This window comes from Mastomys coucha, unplaced genomic scaffold (assembly GCF_008632895.1).
Source record: "Mastomys coucha isolate ucsf_1 unplaced genomic scaffold, UCSF_Mcou_1 pScaffold5, whole genome shotgun sequence".
Lineage (NCBI taxonomy): Eukaryota > Metazoa > Chordata > Mammalia > Rodentia > Muridae > Mastomys > Mastomys coucha.
Genome location: NW_022196911.1, coordinates 72,556,320 through 72,576,332, shown reverse-complemented (window position 1 = coordinate 72,576,332; position 20,013 = coordinate 72,556,320). Strand labels below are relative to the sequence as shown.

General features: G+C 42.3%; 1 protein-coding gene across 1 annotated transcript; it reads right to left on the bottom strand.

Moving 5' to 3' along the window:
• Positions 1-325: 325 nt before the first annotated feature.
• Tmigd1 (transmembrane and immunoglobulin domain containing 1) lies at positions 326-10,420 on the bottom strand. Its single transcript, XM_031353791.1, has 5 exons — positions 10,342-10,420; positions 7,490-7,768; positions 4,857-5,135; positions 1,635-1,738; positions 326-370 (listed from the first exon to the last, which is right to left on the bottom strand). Exons 1-5 carry the CDS (start codon positions 10,418-10,420, stop codon positions 326-328), a joined length of 786 nt encoding a protein of 261 aa, XP_031209651.1.
• Positions 10,421-20,013: the final 9,593 nt, after the last annotated feature.

Genomic DNA, 20,013 nt, shown 5'->3' with positions numbered 1-20,013 from the left:
GACAAGCTCCCTCAGTTGCTTGTGTGGCAATGCAGTTGTGCAAGCCCTGGCTAAACCTGCTTAGAGAATAGGCAGAAAGCCCCAAGGTGTTCCCTGCTCTGAGCAACCTTTTGGATTCTTCCTCTAAAATGGGGGGTGGGTTTTTCTCCACTCTATGTTTCTCCCCTGAACCCCTCACCTTCCAGCACCTACCATCTCTGAAGCAGAATACCTGGGATGGGCATTCTCTGTGGCTCATTGCTTATGGAACTGCCCTCCCCCCCGAGTCCCCTACTGCACCCCCAAACCCCGCTCCCACCCATTACTGCTATCTCTGCCAGAGCACTTACAGAGCTGTTTCTGAATTCTGGTCATTCTTTTTCACACAGAGCTAAAAGGCAAGCACAGAGTGAGTTTAACCTCCATCTCTAAGGTCAGCAGTGAGCGTTTTGAAGGCATCAGCATGGCGTTGGGTGCTGTGGAGCTACAATGCAGCCACCTGTGTGAGCTCAGCTCATTTTCTTTGATCTTGTGGATAGATTTTTATTGAACTTTGAGAAGGATGTAAGTCTTAATCAGAATGTTTCTAGGGCTCACAGGTCATATATACATATATATAAATCAGTGTGTGTGTGTGTGTGTGTGTGTGTGTGTGTGTGTGTGTGTGTGTATGTGTACATGGTGGAGGAGTGTCATGCCTTAGTTCATGTGTGGAGGACAGAAGACAACTTGCAGGTGTACATTTTTTCCCTTATATGGGTTCCAGGACTTGAACTCAGGTCATCAGGCTTGGCCACAGGTGCCCTCACTTACTAAACAATCTTCTCTGTCCAGTTTGTTCTCTTCTTTTTCCCTCCCTCTCCTTTCCCCCCCTCTCTCTTCCCCCTCCCTTCCTCTTTTCTTCCTCCCTCCCTCTCATTCTTTCTTTTGAAAATGTTTTGGACTGGAATAGAGGGTGGGGCAAATTTCTCTTCCTGGGAAACACTGTTGTCCCGAATCAGATCTAGTTACTGTCGCCCTGAGAACCCAGTTCTCTGGCTGATGAGTTCAGCCTAGGGCATTCTGGCTCTCTTGAGAAGTTTTCTGCCATGTGTGCCCTCTTTGGCCCCAGTGATCTCATGGAGTCGAATGTGAGCTATTAGCCTAAGCATGTACATATTCTGAGACACAGTAAACAATGATGTCAACCATTGGACAACTCAAACTCCAGCCGGCAGCAGTGGAGTCTGTGGCTGTATCCAAGAGCAGAACGCGCAGGCGTCTGTTCCTCCTTGTGTTTATTTATTGCACCAATGGTGCCATGGCAACGATAAAAGGGAAAGTTATTGATTGGGGTTTTTGTTTTTCAAAGAAAATTTGACTCTGAAGCCCTGGTTGGACTTAAACTCAAGACCTTCCTGTTTCTATCTCCCCAGCACTGGGGAGACAAGTGTGCACTGTCTCGCCTGGCAGGAGAGATTTCAGAGGAAGAAAAACCAACTCTAAGACTCCCGTATTTCCACTCAGGTTTTGTCCCTATGCATCTCTCTTATTTGTAAAGCTACACACAGGGTGATTGCGAGGGCCTTGTACGTGCCAGGCATGCGGTCTACCACTGAGCACAGTGCCAGCCTCTTAGATGACTTTTGCTCTAGTAGCTCAGAATACTTAGGTACCTTCATTATTCTTTTCCTCCTAGAAAGCAGTCCAAAAGCCAGTGTCAGGAAGACCACGACGCAAGCAGCGATGATCGGCTCTATCGGCACGACAAGAACTTTGTCTGTTGGGAAGGCAAATTGCAGGGAGAGCAGTCAACCTCTAATTGCCGTGTTTCTAACATGAACCATGCATGGGCACTTTGCACATGTCAATCACCCTTTCAGTTAAACCCTCCAAACAACCCTAAAAGATGAGGCATAATGGGGGTCTTTGGCAGGTTAGGCTACTTATCCAGAAATCATCGAGTTAATAAATGGCAGATGCAGATTTTGAACCCATTCCTCTGTGGAAGAAGTTTCTGGACTATGAGCACCGCACCCAAAGTGACTGTTCAGTCCATTTTGTGCTTTCTTTATTATATTTTCTCCAGCCCATCCCCACCCCCAAACAGGCACGCACCAGTGCTGCCCAGAGCTAGCTTGCTGGTCTGATTCTCTCTTCCCCCTCCCCCTCCCCCTTGCCACACAGAGCTGAAGCAAATTGAAGTCAATGTCTTCTCAAAAGCACGAAAAGTTTTTAGGAGGAATCCTTTCTTCCGGTTATATCTTTTGGCTCCTGCTCAGGATAATTGGGGTGGGTGGGGCAAGTAAATAAATTAAACACCCCTCAGTATTTTGTGTGTGGGAGGACAAGGGATAGAACTCAGGGCCTAGCACATACCAAGCAGACATTCTACCACTGAGCTACACCCTGGCTCCAAAGCATCCTTCACTCCTGCCCACTCTTAGAAGTCCCCCCTCCTCCAAATTATTCTCATGAAGGTGTGAGTGGTGCCAACCATTCCACAGAGGTGCGCGTGATGAGCTGTCTTAGAGAGCTCTGGCTCTGTATTAATCCACTCTGGGATATACTGAAGTCATCGCCTTACTAGAAACCTCTCTACTTCTACACCAAAGAAACTCATTAGAACCGTGAGGAAGCAAAGGCCAGACGATTAGGAGGAGAAATCATATTGCAGTCGCAGGCCGGAATATCTCTTACCAAACCGGAAGTCAGGGAGCCACAAATGACAGCTTGCCTTTCTACAAGTCAAGCCGAAATAAACTTACTGACCTACTGGCTCACTTTGCATTCCAAATTACTGCTGGGAGACACATGTAACCTCCTTCGGGCCTTCCCTTGGTGTTCCTTCCTATCTGTGACCAGACTCGGTGTCCCCTCCCCCAGACAAAATAATTTCTAACATGTGGGCTGAGTCTTATGCTGGCCAAGCATTTCCCATCATTTCCAGCATTTCAAAGCCTTTTAGAAACTCCCCCCACTGAGCTGTGAAGCCAGGAGAGCCTGTGGAAAATTTGGCATCAAGTGCCATTGAGAGCCAGCAGCAGACCACGTGTGCTATAAAAGCAAGCTGTTGACAGCCTGGGAAGTAACAGAGCAAAAAAGAAATAAGAAAACAGGCTAGTTTGGCAGAACTCCACCCCAAATAAGTCTCTGCCCACCTAAAAGGCAATTTGCTGATTGCCATGCAAGCTGTGTGATTTTTAGAAAATGTACTTATAGAGCAATTATGCTTTTTTCCCCCTAACCAAGAGAGATGCTATAATCAGTCTCCAAGTATGGTCTCATTGCTAATTAAGATGGCACCACATGAAGTTTACCCCACCCGGTTTTTATAAAGGCTCTGAGGAAGGTTTTGAAAAGCCAAAAGCTTTGAGGTGGTATTCCTTCCATTGCTTCTGCCCTTTGGACACAGAGGGTTTTTTTGTTGTTTATTTTTTAGGTTTTTGTGCTCCAAGGCATACTGTCATTGTTTTCTGGGACAAGTTAATGAACAATGGTGACAGGGCAGTTAACCAACAGCCACTCTCCTTCCCCACCAGCCACCATGTTTGTATCCCAGGCTCCCTGGTGTGCAGAGGAAATAAGGCCTCTCTCTGGTGACAGCAGTCCAGACAAGCAGGCAGGGGGTTGGTTTGTTTCTTGGGAAATGGCAAGAATGGCAACGAGTGAGTATAGAGTAATGTTCCAGCCTGATGCAGGAGCCTCAGCTTGTCTGGGTACGAGCCCAAGACCAAATGTGTGGGAAGGAGTGGTGTGCCTCTGCGGCATCAAGCATTCCAATGTCCTCTTTGTCCGAACAAGAAATCCAAGGAGATGTGTGCATAGGGTGCACAGACATACATTCAGGCAAACCCTCACACATAGAAAGCAAACTGAAGAAATCTTTGGAAAGGAAAAGAAATCTAAGGAGAACATTCCAAACCTCCCTGGTTCTCCTTATCACAGAATGATAAACTTGAGTGGATAGCACATAATGCCAAGGGAGATTGATTTGATTGGCTATCTTCCCCACACTCTGCTATCAGACAACAGGCCACAAGAGCTAGGAGTGATTGCAGAGATCTTCTTCTTCTTTATAATCTGAACTTTTTTCTCTTGTACATTTCTGAATTCTCTTCTGTTGTAGACTGTGAACTCACAGCTAGTTCCTACATACATCAGTGCTGGAGGAAATTTGTAGAAGTCTCTTCCCCTAAAAAGCTAAACCAGAATTGCTTTCTGTATTGGTACAAGCTCTTTGCTCAAAGCCGGTGGTATATAATGGAATAGACATGATTCTTCTAATCTCTTTCTCTCTCTCTGAAGACAAGGTCTCACTGTGTAACCCCGGCTAGCTTAGACATTGCTTTGTAGACCAGGCTGACCTTGAACTCACAGAGATCAGCCTATCTCTACCACTCAAGTGCTGGGATTAAAAGTGTGGGTCCACCATGCCTGGCTTAGAAAAAAAAATTTTTTCTTTTTTTTTGTTTCCTTTTAAAAGCAGACACTCTACCACTGAACTATCCCAGCCCTTTGCAGTGTCCAGGATCAAACACGAGACCTCATGCATACAAGGAAAGCACCCTTCTTATAGAGCCCTAGCACGAGTCTCCAGCTCTTCTTAACGTTTGTTTGTTTTTCTGAGGCATCGTCTCACTAAGTTACCCAGGCAGGACTTGAACTCACAGTCTTCCTGCTCTAGTCTTCTGCATTGCTGAGATTAAAGGCTTGCGGCACCATGCCTGACTCACACAGAATTCCTAAAGAAAACCCTCTTAGATGGGGACAATTTCCCAATGGAAATCTTCGCTATAAATCATAACGGTCCTCATCATCTGTTGTCACTGATGACGTTTATGGAGCCTGTCTTCTGACTTATGCCTCACACTGAGCGATTACTTGAAATGAATTACCTTTAACAACCAGGTGGAAGTCCATGGTCTCCACTTTCAGAGAGGAGCTAGCCACACAGCTGTAGGTCCCGTTGTCAGATTTCTTGACTTTGGTGATTGACAACTGAAAAGACTCCCTTGTCTGTTGGATTTGGTGACGGTCTTTCTCTAAAACCAAGGCACTGTTGTTTTTATACCACATCATTTCTGCTGGAGGGTTGGCTTTCACGTTGCAAACCAACCATACGTGGCTGTCTTCCTCCACGGTTTGGAAGCCATTTCCACTTAGAAGAGGAGGAACTGTAAGACTCAAACATTCAAGATTAGTTAGAAGCACGCAGTAGTTAGTCCATTGTCAGCAACTTAAGCTCTTCCTTCCATCTCTATCAGGGGTGTACTTACCCCTTAGACAAAAATAAAAATAAAAATAAAAATAAAAAATAAAATGCCTACCGTTTACTGTGTACACAGCTAGGAACTAGGGGCTCGAGAGAAAATGAAAAACATCCAACTCCTCCCTTCACAGAACTTTAAAGGTAGTTAAGATAGACCAAGGAGGGAGGGGGAGAGGCACCTCCATGGCAGCACACGACTGTCTGTAACTCCAGCTACAGGGGATCTGATGCCTTCTTCTAGTTTCTGTGGGTACCAGGCACACACATCGTGCACACATATGCACGTGGTGAAAACATATATACATATAATAATAAAACCAAATAATTTAAATTAAAATGTTTTCCTTAAAGAGAGAGGAAGAGAGGGAGAGAGAGAGAGAGAGAGAGAGAGAGAGAGAGAGAGAGAGACCTGAAGCTGTATATGATGAGGAACATAATATATATAATAATAGCTGGAATGGTAACACACACCTTTCATCCTAGCCCTTGGGAGGAGGCAGAGGCAGATAGAGATCTCTATGAGTTTTAGACCAGCTTGGGCTACATAACAAATTTCAGACTGGTCAGAGTAACATAGTAGGACCCTGTTTAAAAAACGGTCCTTGTTTTCTGAGTGATGTAATAATCCAGTTTGTATAAGAGTCGGCTAAAACAGCACAATACTAAAGACAGGCCTGAGAGTTAGCACTAACTCCTTTTATGTCATCGCCTGTGACTTCCAGACAGCTACTTAACTGTTAAAGTCTCAGTTTCCTCTGAACAAACAAAGACTCGGATAATAATACTTTTTCTGTGAAAATTGAGATGATCTGTGTAAAGAAGTGAATCTGCTGTCATGCTAATACCCTTACAAATATCATGCCAACTACCACTACAAATGTCATGCTTAGGGGGAGCGGGGAGGGAACAGGGTTTTTTTGTTTTTTTGTTTTTTGTCTTTGTTTTTATTTTAATTTTAATTTAATTTAATTTAATTTAATTTTTTTCAGAGGGGAAACTGGGAAAGGAGATATCATATGACATGTAAAGAAAGAAAACATCTAATAAAAAAAACAAAAACAAATGTCATGCTAACTAACTACTATTACAAATGCGGTGGTGACTTGGAAAGCTACACATACCTTCAAGCTTCGCATTTTGTCTGACTGCATTTACCAAGGCCACATATTTACACCGGCTCAGCGGCCCTCTTACAGAGCATGCCGTGCTTCAGGAAGCCATCCAACTGTGCTAACTCTTGCCTCTATTGGAGAGCAGCTGTAGCCCATGGACAGTCAGGCACATACATTCTCACCAAACAATTCCAACCTCACTGTCCACCAAGCCCTTCTCGAATCTAAAAGGAGAAATGACCAAGCCAGGTTTCTGTTCTTGTCTATGCTCCTTGTATTTATTGGCAGAGGCCCAGGAAATTAATAAAATGGTTAAAGAGTGGGCAGTTAAGGAAGGAGGTAGATCCGAAGGAGGGAAAAGAGGCTTGTATCATCTGCATACTGAACACTTAGACCCTGAGTAGGCTGTGGTATTTATAACTTTCTCAGAAGAATGACATTTTGTTGCTCTTTGGAATGAGCTTGAATTCTGTATCCATACGCAACAGGCATGTTATGTAGCATGGGAGATATACAGGAAGTTGCTGGAACAGAAAACGGAATTGCCAAGCACAACAGTTCCATTTGTGAACAGATTCCATTAACTGTCCCTTTTAACTAATAATGTCAATGCTGGTTTAAGCAAGTGCTCTATGCAGGAACACTGCCCTTTAAGAAAATCAATACATCTCAAGTAAAGTTCAAGCATCCTCTTTGACATCCAGCATAGTCACTTCCGGAATCCCTGCTGTTTTGTTCTTATTGTTGTTGTCTTTGAAATAAGGTCTCCCTGTGTCGCTCAGGCTGGCCTGTAACTGACAATCCTTTTGCCTCAGACTCCACATCAGTGCTAGAATTACATTGCCTTGTACAACCAGGCCCTGCTGCTAGTACACATTAATGAGGAAATAGGAACATAGTTAAAAGGCATGGGCAGGTATTTCACAGAGAAGAATTAAAAATCCTCTTTTTTTTTTTTTTTAATTCAAGAAATGAATAGACTAGACACAGTGGCTGCCTTTGAAAGACTGAATCAGAATCATCACTTGAGTCCCTAAGTATGAAGCTAGCCTGGGCAATAGTGCGAGCCCATATGTGAGAGGGTGGGCATAGAATTTCAAGTGCAGACATCCAAGATTGATTGGCAATTTCTTTCCCCTTCACTCACAGGTGACGTTCAGTACTACTGTAATGGACACCTTCTGATCACTCTGTAGCTTGCAGGTAAAGCGGACTCCATCGTCGCTTTCGTTGATGGGAGAGACACAGACAGAACTGATGTTGATTTTGTTTCCATCTTTCAAATCTACTCTTCCATCTTCTCTGTACCAGAGAAGTTCTTCATCCGTGGTGTGGTTTTGAACAGCACATTTCAGAGATGCTTGGACACCATGATAAGTGTCCAGGATATAGTTCTCTGTTCTACCATTCACAGTTAAAACAGAACCTGAGGATATAGGAAAAAACTATTAAGACAGGCAGATATCTAACCAATATGTCCATCAATAGGGGATTGGTTAGATTAATTATGATACATTAAGGCAACAGAATACACTCTCAACAATTACAAACCATTGTGTCAATCTATATATACAGTTTTACAAGGAGATAAATACACAACGTATTTTGTTTGTTTGTTTGATGAGCTGTTCTCAAACTGACGATACTCTTGTCTCAGCTTGCCGAGTGCTGGGAATTCAGGTGTGAGAGCGGGACATCACGTATTATTACCTGAACTGAGAAAAATACTAAAAATTGTGGCCGCCAAATTTTGCTCCACAATGAAATCCCCCAGAGATCTTTTACATCTTGATGCGAGGCTCAGATCCAGGTCATCTGTTAGGTTGACAGGAGTGTAAACTGGGCATTGGGGCATCTGAACCCTAGGTAGTTCAAACTTACAGTGAAGTTTGACAACCAAGTTAGAAACTGTGTATAAAATAATCTCAGAATAATCTGATGGGAAAAACATATGGGATGCTCAAGAAGAAAAGCCTTGGAAGGTATCAGATATTTATATAGACTAGAACTGGTAGATATGGGATTTAAAGTGGAGCGATACCAAACTTTATGTGCTTGCTTTGAGGGAGCTAGGTAGAGCAGGAGAGCAAGGACTTGGAAAAGTCTAGCAAATGGAAAACTATTAATGCATAAGTCCAAAGGTAGAATATAAATTCTATCTCTAATAATTATTACAAACATGGAAACTGAATATGTATATGGACAAAAACTGACCTAAAAATACTTTTCTTGCTAGATAAAAGGAATATAGATGAATTTGTTCTTGTATTTCTCATGTTTTAAAAAAAGGACAGTACAGTAAAATTTAAATATGTTTAAATGGCTGTGATCCATGAGGTAGACAAGGTTTTGTGGGGTTCATAACCAGGATGTTGTTTGTTCTTTTGAGACAGGGTCTCACTATGTAGCCCTGGTTGTCCTGGAGTTAGACCAAGCTGGCCTTGAAGTCACAGAGATGCCCCCTGCCTTTGCCTCCTGAGTGCTGGGAGTAGAGGCATTCATCAGCATGGTTTTTTTTTGTTTGTTTTTTTTGTTTTTGTTTTTTTGGTTTTTCGAGACAGGGTTTCTCTGTATAGCCCTGGCTGTCCTGGAACTCACTTTGTAGACCAGGCTGGCCTCAGAACTCAGAAATCTGCCTGCCTCTGCCTCCCAAGTGCTGGGATTAAAGGCGAACTCCACCACCACCTGGCTCATCAGCATGTTTTGCATGTTTTTGTTTTTGTGTTTTGCTCTGATTTTTAGTGAGTTTTTTTTTTTTTTCATTGCATTGTAATAAATGCCTGAATTCCAGCTTTTATTTTCCTGGTTCAGAAGCAGGTAACAAAATTAAAGATCCTGCCTTTAATCCCAGCACTTGGGAGGCAGAGGCAGGCGGATTTCTGAGTTTGAGGCCAGCCTAGTCTACAGAGTGAGTTCCAGGACAGCCAAGGCTACACAAAGAAACCCTGTCTAGAAAAAAACAAAAGAAAAAAAAATTAAAGATCCAGCTGCGGCTAGGCCATCCTCCAAAAGATGCATTAGCTTTTAATATGATGGTGTGACAGTGCCTACAACCGTACCAGGGTCAAAGGAGGGTTTCAGGTGCCTTCCTCTGTTCTTTGAGGCAGAGTCTCACACTGAATCAGAAGCTTTCTAGCTTAGCTCTGCTGGCCAATAGGCTCTCAGGGTCCACCAGTCTCCACTCCCCAGTGCTGGGGCCACAAGTACAGAGCCACGCCCAGCTTTTGCAATGCAGGAGGAAAATGCAAATTCTCATGCTTGCAGAACCAACTTCCTTGCAACCCAGACTCTTGTTTTGTTTCCTGGTGTTTCCAATTGAACCTGAAGCCTTTAAACTAATTAAGCATTCACTCTACTAACAAGCCACCCCTCCAGTCTTCCCTGTAGTTTGTTTTTAAATCATGAATAAGCATTTTAAAACCTGAGAGAAACGCAGGGTGGTGGTGGTGGCGGTGGCAGCGGTGGTGCACGCCTTTAATCCCAGCACTTGGGAGGCAGAGGCAGGCGATTTCTGAGTTTGAGGCCAGCCTGGTTTATAGAGTGAGTTCGAGGACAGCCAGGGCTATACAGAGAAACCCTGTCTCGAAAAACCAAAAAAAAAGAAAAAAGAAAAAAAGAAAACCTGAGAGAAGCTACTTTGAGGCAGAGATACAGATAAAAATGTGGACAATAGTTTTCTGTAAGTGACATGTTCAAATACACAGAAGATTATCTCACTTGACATTGGTACTGAAATATATTTAAAAGTGTGAACATTCCGACTACAGTCCCAGAAAAATAGCACACTCCATCCTGTCTTACACAATCAGAGCCATAAAAGGGTTCCCCCCCCCCATTTTAAAAAATGTTTTCTGACTCTTATAACCTGAAGCATTCATTGTATTGGGTAGCCATTCCAAATCGTAACTTTTAAGTTGTTCCCAGCGTTCATAGATCATTATTTTAATCTACTTAATTATTTTTTAATCTAAAAAGAGGCCATAGAGAGTATTAACTTACTTGTCCTCCCCTGTGGCAAAGATAAAAGCACTAAGACAAGCTGGCATGCTTGCAGTGGGCCGATGATCTTCCACACCATCTTAAGTGAACGGGGTTGGGTCTTCTGGAGACGAAGAATGCAGTTGGTTCTGTACTTTGCTCTACAATGAGTTTATGAACTTTCTTCCTATTAGGCACTTAAAATAAAGTCCCAAGTGAGTCACCCCAGCTGTAACGGCACACTCCTACTTTTTAATTAAACGAGTCTGAATAAATTAGTTTAGTTTTGACCTTTTTATGACAATGAAAAAAAACCTATAATGATATAGATATAGATATCAGATGACTACAAGAGGAAAAAAAAATCTTCCGTAGGGGGGAAAATATGTAAACTGTCACTTTAACAGAAAGACAAATGAATTCTCCATCTCAGGTGGTCCTAAATGAGCAAAGTCACTCTTTTTTGAGAGTATCGCTTGGGTCATATTTGGAAAGCTGTTCTCCAATCAGAGAATTCTTTTAAAATGTTTATCTTATGTGTTTGGGCATCTCACCAGCATGGATGTCTGTGTTCCACTTGTGAGTCTAGTACCCAAGGAGGTAGGAACAAAGTATTGGAACACCCTGGAACTGGAGTTGCATATGGTTGTTAGCTGCAGAGAACTGCAGCGCTGAGAATTGAAGCCAGATCGTCTGCAACAGCAGCAAGGGCTTTTGAACACTAAGACATCTCTCTAGTCCATCATGGGCAGTTCTTAAGATTACTACAGATTCAAAGGTGCCCATTTGCTGCAAACATGGCCTCTTGTCTTAATATTCCCTCCCTTTGGTCACATATGGACTATCAAGAATAAATAAACAAAGCTTCCCTTTTTCCTTCTGTATACTCCTGCTTCATCCTCCTAAGATAGTCCAGGTGTGTCTGGGAAAACCATGCATACATTATTTCCCTTACAGATAGCTCTACTGTGCCTCAGGTGTGCAAAGTCCTGGGTTTGATGCTCAGAACTACAGACAGACAGACAGACAGAGAGTACTACCACTATTACTACTACTACTACTACTACTACATATGTGGCAGAAACGTGTATGGAATAACTTCCAGACAACTGCTATTCACTTCACATATATTTATTCAATTACAACTAAGCCATATTTGTTTTCCTTGAGATGAAGTCTTTCTCGATAGCCCTGGCAACTTACAACTCTCTTAGCTAAGGTCCTAAGTGCTGGGATTACAAATGTGTCCTACCATGCTCTGTAACAATCAACCTCTTGACACAAGAATACGATTTTCCCAGCACATTTGCACAAAACCAGCAAATGTTAGGGACAGGATTCCAACCCGAGACTGCCAAGGCAACACTCAGGACTGTCCTTCTGCCTGAATTCATATTCATTCCCTTCAAAGGATGCTCCTACTCTCTTCTACTCCCTGGTTTTTCCATTTGCACTAACAACTTGGTATTTTGTCCCTTATGAATAGTAGCTGTTAAAAGCAGGAAATACGCATCTGACTAATTTAGGGTTCCTACGCCTCCCTTGCTCTAGGCTTGTCCTGACAAGGACCAGGAAGGCCTTTCCCAATCTTTTTTTTTTTTTTTTTTTTTTTTTTTTTTTTTTCTGATTTTTCGAAACAGACTTTCTCTGTGTAGCCCTGGCTGTCCTGGAACTCACTCTGTAGACCAGGCTGGCCTCGAACTCAGAAATCCACCTGCCTCTGCCTCCCAAGTGCTGGGATTAAAGGTGTGCACCACCACTACCTGGCTCTACCATTCTTTTTATAAGATGCAATTATTTTTTTTTTAAAGATTTATTTATTATTATAAATAACTACACTGTAGCCATCTTCAGACACGCCAGAAGAGGGCGTCAGATCTCATTATGGGTGGATGAGAGCCACCATGTGGTTGCTGGGATTTGAACTCTGGACCTTCAGAAGAGCAGTCAGTGTGCTCTTACCCGCTGAGCCATCTCACCAGCCCTATAAGATGCAATTATTATTAGCCTGAACATTTTGTAATTGAAATTTTCTTGTCCAAAATATTGCTATGACTCTATTGTAAGACTGAGGACCTTGGGACCAGTGAGATGGTTCAGAGGTAAAAGTGCTTCCTATTGTAAGCCTGAGTTCAACCCCCAGATTCCATGTAAGAGAGAACTCTTAAAGTTGTCCCTTGACCTCCATGTGTGTGCTGTGGCATGTATATGTCCACTCCCCCACACACTAATAAAGACGATGAAAAAGTGATGATTTCAGAACCTGATCATGCATGGAGTTTTCTTAGTAGATGGGAGAGAGAGCATTGCTGTAACATGCAGGAGTCTCTGGGTCAATCCCCAGCACTACAAGGATACATGGAGGGTTAGAAAGGAGAGCCCTCCAAGAATGATAAAACCGTAACTTTTCTCAAGCACAGTCCAATATAAATCCTGAATAAAGACTCAAGAGTAGCTAGGCCTTGGTGATGCACATCTTTAGTTCCAGCACTCAGGAGGCAGAGGCAGGTGAATCTTTGTGAATTCGAGGCCAGCCTGAATTCGAGTCCAGCCTGGTCTACAAAGTGAGTTCCAGGTCAGTCAGGAGCTTCAGAGCTACACAGAGAAACTCTGTCTCAAAAAAAAAAACCAAAACAAAACAAACAAAACAGAATCAAGCAAGCAACCAACCAAACAAACAAACACCAAACAAAAGGAAAAACTGAAGAGAATGAGGCTACACACTACCCTGTGAAGGGGAAGAATTGATGGCCTCTTGCTTTCCAAGACACCAAAGTTTCCAAATAAAGTCCCCACTCTGGCCACTCACCTGCTGAGCTTCGAGCAGCTGATTTCCTCAGCTATCTCTTCCTCTGCCCAGGAACCCTGAATTATGTCCTGTCATGATCCTTTATAATACTTGAATTTGAACACTTTATGATAGTAGGGTCGAGTAACTGAGATAAATTGGGTTCAAAGTCTGTTTCCCTTTCTGGATTCTTAGAGAAGACAGTAATTGGGAAGAACATCTTTGCAAGGTCTTTCTGTGTACCTAGGTTACTAGGTGGGGCTGGGTATTACTAACACAGGTGTATTGTTCCAGGGAAACCTGAATGAACTTGTGCAGAAATCTATAGCACATCTCACCCAACACTGTCCCTCAACTGTGACAGAGCAAGTCCGGGGAGAGGCTTGACTTTCACAATCAGTGACATCTGAAGACTTTGCATACCTTAATTATTGAAAAATTTTACCACCAGTCACCCGAGCCCAGTGCTGAAGCTATGACAAGCAGCAAGAGGTAGTTTTAGCTCTTTGAGGCTCTCACTTCATGGGGAAACCAGAGCAGGATTCTCCAACTAAACTTATTTTATTGATAAAAATACTTAAGTTACTCAATGGGTAACAGGCCACATAAAACCCCGATGAAGCAGCTGAAATCCCAGCACCCCTACAGTGAGAAGGAGGCTGAGATGGGGTCTGCATCTTTGAGGAGGGGAAGAATCCTCAAAAGGGCACTTGCCATACCAGATATACGTCAATCAGAGTAGAAGACGAGGACCAACACACAAGGTTGTCCTCTAACTGACACATGGGCATGGGTGCGCATGTGTACACATTCTTGCATGCACGCACCACATATTTTACGGTATTGCTACTAACGGATATTTTATGTGCCAAGAACTATTGTTCCCATTCATTAAAAAAATAGAATATTTATGACAATCTATACTTTACCCCCACTTTTTTCTGTTGCTGGAGATCAAACCCAGAAGTCTTATATATGCTAAGCAAGCACAGTACCACTGAGGTACACCCCGAACTTTCTCCATTTTTGTTTTGTGTTTTTTTTTTTTTAATTTTTATTTTTAGGCAAGGTCTCATATAGCCTAAGCTGGCTTTGAACTCACTGTGTAGCCAAGGCTAGGCTAGTTATTACTCCTGATCCTCCTGTCTTCACTCCCAAGTGTTAGGATTACAGGTGTGGGCGGGCCACCGCACTTGGCACCAATATTTTAACACATTGGGTAACCACACCAGAGATCTATTTCTTTCTGTCTGTGTGACTTTAAAAAGTTATCTAACCCCCTAGGAGCCGTTGGTTCTTCAGGAACACAATAGGAATAATAACAGTGCTCTCCCTACAGAGTCACTGTGAGGACTGAGTGAAATGGAGCATGCTAAGCTGCTGTACAGGAGGCTCTTCATAAGCCATAATTATAATTGTTATGAAGATAGGCTGGCCTAGCATTATTCAAGTAAGGATCATCATTAAGAGCAGCTCCTGTTAGCCAACAGGTGCAATCCTCCTACCCCAAACAGGCTTAGGGTTTACTTCTCAGTGCTACAAGAGCTGCATGTCTTCTATCATTTAAAAATTAATTTAGTAGGCCTGGAGTGATGGCTCATTGGTTAAGAGTGTTTGCTGTTCTTGCAGAGGATCAGAGATTGGTTTCCAGCATCCATGACAGGCAGATCGCACTGCCTAGACCACCAGCTCCAAAGGATCTGATGCCCTCTTCTGGCCTCCACAGGTACCTGCACACACCCACACAGAGACACAAACAACTTTCAAGAATGAATTTTGAAAAGGACTGATGCCTTTGGGTCTGGGTCCCTATAAAGTAGATTTTAAGGTAAATCTTTGAGTGCAAATAGTTCATCTAACAGCCATCTCAGAAAGAGGAGGTCAAGGAGGAAAACTACCAAAGGGCGTGCTATTGAGCAAGTTACTACTACTGTGGCTCCTGGGATGAGCTCTTTGCAATACACAGTCAGTTCGTGCAAGGCAAGAAGCTTGAGCAATTAGGCAACAGTCCAGTGTATTTCCATCTGTGGCTGAGCGCCAATGACTCCTCAGCACTTCCAGTAGAGACACACAGGAAGTTGCTCACTCTCTGGAAACCGTGGGTAACTCCTATGTAGGCCATGAGGATATGGGTAGGGCACTGATAGCAATTTCTATACCTAGGTATTAGATGATATTAGGAAACGATGTGGAAGAATGTCCCAATTCTCAAGAGTTGCCTTCAAACTAAATATAGGGGTTAAAGTGTCATGATGATTACAACCAACTTTTTTTTTTTAAGATTTATTTCATTTTTATTTTATGTATATGAGTACACACTGTAGCTGTACAGATATTTGTGAGCCTTCATCTGGTTGTTGGGAATTGACTTTAGGACCTCTGCTCGTTCTGGTCAACCCCACTCGTTCTGGTCGGCTCTGCTCGCTCTGGTCCAAAGATTTATTTATTATTTTAAATGAGGACACTGACACTGTAGCTGTCTTCAGACGCACCAGAAGAGGGCGTCAGATTTCATCACGGGTGGTTGTGAGCCACCATGTGGTTGCTAGGATTTGAACTCACGACCTTCGGAAGAGTAGTCGGTACTCTTACCTGCTGAGCCATCTTTCAAATGAGTCGGTAAAAACAGGGCTGAGGATTTGGCTCAGTGGGAGTGTGTGTGTTTGCCATGTGTGGGGGCTTTGGATGCAATCTCCAGCAACACCAAAGACAGAATAAACATAGTAAATGTTAGCTGATGTTTACTACATACAGCTAAGGGCTATAAAGAACTTCACTGGGCTATCCTTTCAACTTCTGTGTATGTATGAATACTGAAATGTTGATGCAGTGTATTAAGCAGGTATTTATTAAATACCTACTGTGTACTAAGTGTTTGGAATGTCAGTTCTATCCAGACCAACTATGATGGCTCGGTCCTGAATTAGGGAAAGATGCCTCTGAGTCTCTATGGAAAACTGTTGATGTAACTCAACAAACCCCAGGCTTCACAACATTAAGTGGGTACCCTGGGGGATGCTCAGAGGAGCAAGGCAGCTCCCAAGGTGGGAGTTAAAAGCAAGGAGTCTTACTTTTAACTTTAACCCAACTGCAAGGTGGAAATGACTCTAGTCAGTCTAGAAAAACTAATAAGGAAGCTTGTGAGCCCCACGGAGGGCCTTTGGGTAATGAGAAAGGATTTCCAACAAGAATATGGTTGCATGGTGGTCTCCCATTTGGAAGTGATGTGATTGCCCAAAGTCATAAATTACTGGAACAGCCTCCTCTCGTGGAACTGAGGTATAAGGAAAATCATCTTCCTGCTAAGCAGTTAAGTCCAGCAGTTAACTGAAGCCTTAGGAGTATGGCAGGCTGGATCTTAGTAGAGTGCAGGGCTTGGGTAGGGGCAAGTAGCAGGATACCTTTTTTTTTTTTGCATGCATGCATTGGACCCTGGATTTCATCACAAGAACAACAACAACAACAAAAATTGTTACTCCACAACTTTCACAAGTAGCTTGGGCCCAGAGGAGGAGCAGCCTTAGTTTGTAAGTTCTCAGAATAGTGACCCATCTGCTCTACATTCCCAAGACCCACGCCTTTCTGGAAAGGTACCAGAGAAGGAGTAAAAGACTAGGAAGTTGTGGCTTTCCGATTAAGACAAGTATGAGAATTATGGGGTTGGAGTAGGCAGAAGTATGACTTATCGGTACTAAAGCATGCATGTAGCACGCGCACACACACACATCGCATTCACATGAACAAATGCATCACACCCCCACTCATACACACACACACACACACACACACACACACACTCAGAAACATATATCTAGGTTCCTTCATCAGCGCAGAAGAGACTCAGGAGTCTTCCTTTTAACAAGCGTCTCAGGTGGCTCTGATAGAGCGGCTGAGTAGCTTTCGAATCTCAAGAGCCATGGACTATGGAACTAGGTCTGGATCACGGAGATGAAGTAAAAACCCTTATCAAAGGGAAAGATCTGGCACTGCAGGAAGGAAGAGGCAGCAGGACATTCATTTCAGCACAAATTAGAGATGCTTGCTAGGTGCCCAGCCCAGGAAAGGACTATGTACCTTGGGTTGTGTACTGTATGTACACAACAATGGGGTCACAGGCCAGGAGGGCTGCCCAGACAAGCCACTGGGAGTGCCACTGAAGGTTGTAGAATGAGAGAAAAGCGAGGACTCTGGCTGTCACACCCTAGTGACCTCAGAGCAGCTTTTGGACCACCGCAGGCACCTAGTGTGTTGCTTCTTCCTCGAAGAATCCACCAGGGTCTGCTAACCTGCTTTAAGTGATTCACAGGAGTGATGTATACCTATGATCCTAGCTACTCGAGGCTGAGGCAGGAGAATTGGAAGTTTGAAGCCAGCCTGGATGGCATCATGAGTTCAAGGCCACCCTTGAATGCTTAGGCAGCTCAGCAAAGCCCTGTCTGAAAATGAAAGTAAGAGCTGGCTGAGATGCAGGTCAATAGGAGTGTTTGCCCTGCATGAGGCCCTGGTTCAGTCCCCTGTTTAAAAAAAAAGGCATGAGGCCTCCAGAACTTCCAGCTTAAGCAACTTCCCCTTTCCCTGTAATTAGAATTGCTCAGCACCAAAAACTTTAGCCCTGGAACCAAGACCTGAATTGCCACAGAGCTGTAGCTCAGTGCGATTGGAGAATACACTCGGCCTTTGAGAGGCTGTTGATTCATGCCCTAGGACCAATAACAAACAACAAAAGCATAAAAAGAAGACATGAGGCTAGAGGGCTGCTCGGCTTTTAAGAGCATTTGTTGCTCTTCCAGAAGACCAGAATTCAGAACACAGTGTCCACACGGTGGCTTATAACTGTCTGTAGTTTCAGTTCTAATGAATCCAGTGCCCTCTTTCGGCCACTGTGAGCACCAGGCATGTACATGATACACATGCATACACGAAGGCAAAACACTCATACACATAAAATAAAAGTAAATATATCTTTAAGCCCCACCCCTAATCCTTATCTCCGGTTTCCAGATTTAGCAAATGAAAATATAGAACACCACCACACACTGAATTTAAGTTTTAGGTAAATAATACTTTTTTAAAAGTTTTATTGCAATATGATGAGAAAAGTTACATGATTTCAATTTATATGAATTTGTTAACATTTAAAAACATATTTTAAGTAGATAAAATTAAATCACATTCTTCTTTTCCTTTTGTACCCCAACTCGTCCCAGAGACCCCCCTTCAATACCTACACTATATTTTTTGTCATATTCTTTAAAATTTATAAAATATTATAACAATAAAAATGAGTATTATAAAAGTTGTTTGATAAAAAACAATGATCAATTTAACAGTCTTATGTAGATGCTTGTCTATGGCAAGACTGAAAATACAAACATTTTTCTCAATATAAAATTTAAATAACTCCAAATGTATTAACTGGAGATGTATTAAAATAATACATCGCTACTAATATTTTCTTAAATGAACATAAATATATAAAGTGTCTTTGTTTGTTTGTGTGTTTTGTATTTAGTAGAGCTTAAAAGCTTGGCTCTTACTGTGGTAACTTGATACAAGAGTTACAAACGTCAAGCAAAGCATTCAGTCTCACTCTTTGTTGCTCTCTTATAAGCCCCCTCCCAATTTAATTGTCTACATTACTTTTGGGTATATACATACTTTTAAAATATGTAAGCTGTTCTGAAAACCATAGTATAATGTAAAAACATGAAATAAACAATACTACTAATAGAGACTGAGATAGGAGAAGCAAGATCTCAAGACTATTATGTTGTACTCTACAAGACACTGTCATGAACAAACAAGCTGAAAGTGTATATGGATTGTATAATATTGGACCTATTTCTCCAATTACCAAATTAGATAGACCATTGGGTAACAATCAATAAATTTCTAATTCCTCATATTTTTGGACTTTAATTGATTAGGATATGTTGGTAATATTAATTTTCATATTAAGATATTAAGAAAGAGTAATTGTTACTTCCTGTTGTCTTTGTGGTAAGAGGTGGAATTAGGTTTGTGTGGATTTGTTGAAAGATTACTCTCTTGCTTCTTCTAGGGTGTAGTTTTGATCCTTATGTTGATGTTTTCCATCTATTATCCTTTGTAGGGCTGGATTTGTGGAAAGATACTGTGTAAATTTGGTTTTGTCATGGAATATCTTGTTTTCTCCATCTATGGTAATTGAGAGTTTTGCTGGGTATAGTAGCCTGGGCTGGCATTTGTGTTCTCTTAGGGTCTGTATAACATCTGCCCAGGATCTTCTAGCTTTCATAGTCTCCGGTAAGAAGTCTGGTGTAATTCTGATAGGCCTGCCTTTATATGTTACTTAACCTTTTTCCCTTACTACTTTTAAAGTTCTTTCTTTGTTTAGTGCATTTGGTATTTTGATTATCATGTGACGGGAGGAATTTCTTTTCTGGTCCAGTCTATTTGGAGTTCTGTAGGCTTCTTGTATGTTCATGGACATCTCTTTCTTTAGGTTAGGGGGGTTTTCTTTTATAATTTTGTTGAAGATATTTACTGACCCATTAAATTGTGAACCTTTACTCTCTTCTATACCTATTATCCTTAGGTTTGGTCTTCTTATTGCATCCTAGATTTCCTGGACATTCTGGGTTAGGAGCTTTTTGCTTTTTGCATTTTCTTTGATTGTTGTGTCAATGTTTTCTGTGGTATCTCAGCCCCTGAGATTCTCTCTTCTATCTCTTGTATTCTGTTGGGGATCTATGACTCTTGACCTCTTTCCTAGGTTTTCTAACTCCAGGGCTGTATCTCTTTCTGATTTTTTTATTGTTTCTATTTCCATTTTTAGATTCTGTATGGTTTTGCTCATTTCCTTAACTTGTTTGATTGTGTTTTCCTGTAGCTTTTTTTTCTTTTTTTTCTTTTCTTTTTTTTTT

Coding starts and splice junctions, on each gene's coding strand:
- Tmigd1 (XM_031353791.1), bottom strand. CDS start 10,420: ATGGTGTGGAAGATCATCGGCCCACTGCAAGCATGCCAGCTTGTCTTA. Junction 5,136..7,489: donor AGTAGTACTGAACGTCACCT/GTGAGTGAAGGG, acceptor TGAGTCTTACAG/TTCCTCCTCTTCTAAGTGGA. Junction 1,739..4,856: donor CTTCCACCTGGTTGTTAAAG/GTAATTCATTTC, acceptor CCTTCCCAACAG/ACAAAGTTCTTGTCGTGCCG.